The sequence below is a fragment of the Pollachius pollachius genome (genome assembly GCF_949987615.1).
Source record: "Pollachius pollachius genome assembly, chromosome: 4".
NCBI classification, from domain to species: Eukaryota; Metazoa; Chordata; class Actinopteri; order Gadiformes; family Gadidae; genus Pollachius; species Pollachius pollachius.
The window spans coordinates 6968030-6974029 of record NC_136937.1 but is presented as its reverse complement, the minus strand read 5'-3'; the positions used below and the strand labels follow the sequence as shown (position 1 = coordinate 6974029).

The following is a 6000-nucleotide window of genomic DNA, read 5'->3' as shown; positions in this document are numbered from 1 at the left end:
TATATATATATATATATATATATATATATATATATATATATATATATATATTATTATATGCATGACAGTGGTAGGCCTACCGTATATATATATATATATATATATATATTAGTGCTGCCAAGCGATTAAAATATTTAATCGCATTAATGTCATAGTTAACTTGCGATTAATCACACATTTTTTTCTATTCTAAATATCCCTTGATTTCGTGCTGCTAACCTTTTAGTGAGATCAGACTAACCCTATATAAGAAGAGAGACCCGCTGTGAATTCAACCCGGTCCACTTGACATCGGGTAGGTGCAAAACTTCAATAGCCCAGGCTTTTATTTGTTTCAATCACTGAACCTTTGAACAAAACTCTTGCTCAGCAAAGGTGGGAAATACTATAACATTTATTATTTAAACCAGTATGGATATTCCTACTGTACGTAGGCCTATACACATTACCAGGCTATTGAATAACGCCTACACACACACACACACACACACACACACACACACGGTGGCGGAGTGGTAATCGGGAGAGTCGGGAGAATTCCCGCTAGGGGCTGATTACTGCAGGATAACAATATTGCGTTTATAAAAGTTCCTTGCAGCAGCGGCCGGCAGCCTGAGCTGTGCGCCCGCAACCTCTCTCTCACTCAACAGCCGCAACACTCACAAACTGTCAACGTCGCAACCAAGTCGATTTTGTCAAGAGGGGAGTAACTGAGCAGCCCCTCCCGAAGTGGTACAGCCCAGGTGGGCCTTGAACTGCGATTGGTCGGAAAGATGTAACAGCTAATGACAACATTGAACTCTCGTGCAGGCTCGAACAGAGTGACACACAAACACACACACACACTTTTAAAGAGTTTTTCACACACTCCGTATCCTTGCTTGCCCCAACAAGTTTGTGCGGCGTGCTTGTTGTTTTGTTTCCGGTGTAGCTAGATCCGGTTTGGTGTTGTAGTTTTTCTAACGTGACTAGTTGTTGCTAGACAGCAGGTGAAAGAACGACAACGTTTGCCAAGCCAAAAGAGCGTTAATCACGCAATAAAAAAATGAACGCCGTTAAAATTGGTTTACGTTAACGCCGTTAATAACGTGTTAAACTGACAGCACTAATATAAAGTATATAGTAGGAGTATATAGTATGAGGTGATAGTATTAGTATATAGTACGAGGTGATAATATTAGTGTATTCTACTAGGTGATAGTATGAGTATATATATATATATATATATATATATATATACTGTACTACTACATTGTACATAGTATGAATATGGTGCAGAGGATGATGTCATCGTTACGATGTCAGACTTGGAGAGAGATGAAGCTCATGAATATTCATATTACACACATTAACTAGTCCTTTATCTGTCCCAGAGGGAGCGTCTTTATAACGTGACACTAGACTTTTATATATATATATATATTTATACTATTACCGTATTTTCCGCACTATAAGGCACATTTAAAAGCCGGTAATTTTCTCAAAAAACGTGCGCCTTATAATCCGGAGCGCCTTATATATGGATCAATTGGTTAATTGGTTGATCCATACTGGTTGTAAACGGCGCTCTGTCAAAATGTTTCAGTATGAAAAACCAATAAAAACAATTTAATAATAATAATAAAATGTTTCACTACGACTACGATAAAGCCACACCGCTTGCAGCATTACGGCTATCGTAGTCAGTGCACACAGCATTTTACTGCGCTTACTCACGGAAGGTCACACTATACGATCACAGAGCCAGGAAATCGGGCGGAAGACTGGCCACGCTACAAGATTCGAGGGTGCGATGCTCTACTTTGTATCATTCACGTTTGCAAGATATTTAAAAAATCTAAGGTTTGGAACTGCGTAATTGTGTTTTACTTTTTTGTCATAAAGGTTCCAGTTTTATATCTGCTAAATGCAGCAACTCGTCCTCACAGTTGCGTTGCGCGTGACGAGCTATACAATTAGCACAGCTCCATCTAGTGGATGCATAACGCATCCCCAGTCAAACGTTTGACTGCAGTATCTTCTATGCTATGCCCCTTATAATCCGGTGCGCCCTATTTATGAAAAAAGTTCTAAAATAGGTCATTCATTGAAGGTGCGCCTTATAATCCAGTGCACGTTATAGTGCGGGAAATACGGTACATGTCCAGATAGTAATTGATCTACCACAGATCAAATCAGCGCCTCCATGTTGTGTGACACTGAGCCACGAGAGCTCTGCTGTGATTGGACTAATGTTGTGTTCTCTGTCTCCCATGGCGACCCTTCTCCTCCTCCACCCGGACCCCACCGCCCGGACCCCCACCACCCACTCTACACCCTGTCTGTCTGTCCACCCGTCTGTCTTTCCACCTGTCTGTTTTTCCACCCGTCTAGCCTCATGCAGAGGTCAAGGAGCATCCCTCCTCCTCTGGTAAGACCTTTGACCTTTGACATCTGTCTGTTCCCCCAGAGACTGTTTGATGCTGCTCCCCTTGTCCTTCCCCCCCCCCCCCCCCCCCGTACTGATGCTCAGCCAACACAAGCTCTTACTAGTGACCGCCCAGTAGTGACATCAAAGGTGGGAGGTTTCTGTCCAGACCTCTGAGGGAGGGACCTGCCTACCAGTGGGTCAACTCCACTGGGAAGACTGGTCTGTCCATCGTACATCTTGGAGGACACGCCAAGATGTATGACATGGTGATGTCACTAGGGGGTCTGTTTTGAAACTGTAAAGTAGAGGTCCTATGAAGTAGCTGGTAGTTGTAGTTTCCAGTATAAAGTAGCTGGTAGTTGTAGTTCCCAGTCTAAAGTAGATGGTAGCATTACTGCCCAGTCTAAAGTAGCTGGTAGTTGTAGTTCCCTGTCAAAAGCAGCTGGGAGTTGTAGTTCCCAGTCTAAAGTCCTGCTAGTTGTAGTTCTCACTAGTTTGTAGCTGGGAGTTGTAGTTCCCAGTCTAAAGTAGCTTGTAGTTGCAGTTCCCTGTCTAAAGTAGCTGGAAGTTGTAGTTTCCAGTCAAAAGCAGCTGAGAGTTGTAGTTCCCAGTCTAAAGTAGCTTGTAGTTGCAGTTCCCTGTCTAAAGTAGCTGGAAGTTGTAGTTTCCAGTCAAAAGCAGCTGAGAGTTGTAGTTCCCGGTCTAAAGTCAAGCTAGTTGTAGTTCCCAGTAGTTTGTAGCTGGTAGTTGTAGTTCCCAAGCCCTCTGCTAGGTGGCCCCAACCTCTAACTCCGGCCTCCTCTCTCTAACTCCGCCCTCGACCCTCTAACTCCGCCTCCTCTGTCTAACTCCGCCTCCTCTCCCCCCCAGCAGCCGGCGGCGGTGATGAGGGCGTTCTTCTGACCCCGGGCAGAATGAGCCAACGCCAAGGAAAGGAGGCGGGGCATCAGACCCCCAGCAGAGAGGTCCTGACCACGCCCGCCTCCCTCAGCCCCGGGGTCAGCTACACCCACGGTAGGACCCCCACCCAGCCTTCCCTCTGTCCCAGTGGACCACGCCCGTGTGTTTGATGGTGGGGTTGGGGGGGGGACTGTTAGATACAGCGGTGATGACCTCAACCCCCTCCTGGTGTTCATCAACATGAGACACGAGACAAGACCCCCCTGCCTATCCTCAGCCTACCTTTAGGCCTCCTAGAACCAGATGACCCCTGACCGTTAGCTTCTCCTTAATGACATGGATCTGACTTAAGGTCTATCTGGACGTCATGGTGCTGATTATGTTGGCGTACTGAGTGTGTTGGAGTACTAAGTATGTTGGCGTATTAAGTGTTGGGGTACTGAGTGTGTTGGGGTACTGAGTAGGGCTGGGCAATTCATCGAATTTTGATCGGGATTTGGATTTTTGCGTCAAACGATTTCAAAACTAATATAGTTGAAAAAATTTTGCAGTGTGTGTTGGGTACTGTGTGTGTTGGCTACTGAGTGTGTTGGCTACTGATTGTGTTGGGTACTGTGTGTGTTGGATACTGAGTGTGTTGGATACTAAGTGTGTTGGGGTAGTGAGTGTATTGGCACAGTAGCTCATTGGCATCCATGCACTTATTGTATGTTGTACGTCCTGGCACTTAATGTACACACTTATTGTATATTGTACGTCTTTGCCCTTAAAAATAGTACTTAAGTTGTATAGCATTTTATTCCAGCTATTTTTGTTGTATACGGGGAATGGGTTAACCAAACAATTGTTAGTTTGCTAAGGCAGGTTAGTCAGGTGACTAGGTCAGGTCATCTGAAGACTCCGCCCCCAACGCATCTACAGTATGTTGTGTAAAAGGTGTTGAAACGATGCGACCGTTGTAAACCGTAGTTCATGTTGCGGCCACCAGAGGGAGCGCTTGCTTCCTGACTGGTCTCTAGTGGTGTCAGCATGCTGAACATATGACCTGAACCTGTCTGGTGTGTGTGTACTTGACCTTTCATCCCCGGGCGGTGGGGGGAGTCTGGTCTGAGGCGCTGCTGTCGCCACGGTAACAGAGTAGTTCCGCCAGACGATGACATCAGGAGGATCCCTCGAGTTTTGTAACAAGGTATCCTAAAGAGGTTTTATAACAAGGTATCGTAAGTAGGTTTTATAACTTGGTATTGTAACAAGGTTTTATAACTTGGTATCATAACAAGGTTCTATTTCATGTAGGCTACGCCGTCTAGGCTATTTTTTTTTTTATCTGGGGTCCCGCAAGAGAACATTGATTGGGCTCCGCTCACAGCTTTGCCTTAGCCCATAAGGCGAAGCCTAGACAGCGTAGCCTACATGGAATAGAACGATAGTTATGATATTATAACTCTAGTTCTATGATTGTAGGCGTAGCCGTCTAGTTTCCCACCTGCTGTACCCTCCAAATGCTGAAAGGATAGCGTGGAGGATGAGCGGCGGTGTGCCTTATATGCCTTATATACACGGTGCCGCGGGAAATGTGGGCGGTGCCCACGTTGATTGGTGCAGAGCTGACATTTTCAGTGCACGCGAGCACGCGCACGGGACAAGCCCATAAGGCGAAGCCTAGACGGCTATGCCTACAACCATAGAACTAGATTGATAATATCATAACTATCGTTTTATAACAAGGTATCGTAACAAGGTTTAATAACACGGTTTTGTAACAAGGTTTTATAATGAGGTATCATAACAAGGTTTTATAACGAGGGAGCACCCTGCTTTACTCGCAGTGCAGTCTTTAATTCAAGGTTAATTAGTTATTAGTAAATTATTAATGAAATCACCTGCTGAATGTTCTGCTGGCTGGGGACAATTACAGCAGTTGTTCTGATAGAACTTGTCTTAAAGTTGCACACACAGACACACACACACACACACACACACACACACACACACACACACACACACACACACACACACAGATGCACAAACAACCACAAACACGCACATACAGACACACAGACAGGCACACGCACACACACACTCACATACAGACACAAACACACACACACACACACACCAACCGTGCCGCCAAGAAGGCGTCACACGTGTAGGAGTCACCAGGAATCTAATTGGGTTCAGCCTCGCTCTCTCCCTGGGGCGAGCTAGATAGGCAGAGACTGGGGGAGAGAGAGGAGAGCGTAAGTCGGGCGAGTGAGGCAGACAGAATGAGAGAGAGCGAGAGAGAGAGAGCAGGTGTGGGCGTACAGATTTAGCCGGTGGGATAATGTCTTGTCGTGCGGGGTTTACCACTGCCGTCCACCAATCCCCTCTCAGTGTCCCTCCTTCCTGCTGCGCTACGACCAATGGCCATCCTCCGTCTGGGGCGAGGGTTCTGTCTGGGGCGGGGCTTGGTGGCGAGAGGGGGTGTGGCTTGGCGGCAGAGGGGGCATTGCTGGGAGGGCGAGGAGAACGAGGCGGTAGAGAGAGAGAAAGAGAGAGAGAGGGAGGGATGATGGAGGCGGTGGGGGGGTCTGGACCCCAGCGGAGCTGGGACGGATCATAGACCGGTCCTGGAACCCTAGACCTGACCTAGACCACAGCCTACATCAGACCGGTCCTGGAACCCTAGGCCTAAAGTAGACCACAGC

The 6000-nt window shown here is 46.6% G+C and overlaps 1 protein-coding gene across 2 annotated transcripts in view; it reads left to right on the top strand.

Annotated features, from left to right (window-relative positions):
* Window positions 1-6000, top strand: part of osbpl8 (oxysterol binding protein-like 8) — a 32679-nt gene that overhangs the window by 5706 nt on the left and 20973 nt on the right. For both annotated transcript variants that reach the window (XM_079735043.1, XM_079735042.1), the window contains exons 3-4: window positions 2374-2410; window positions 3281-3424. In XM_079735043.1, the coding sequence (XP_079591169.1) occupies window positions 2374-2410; window positions 3281-3424 (181 nt within the window). The remainder of the gene's footprint in view (window positions 1-2373; window positions 2411-3280; window positions 3425-6000) is intronic.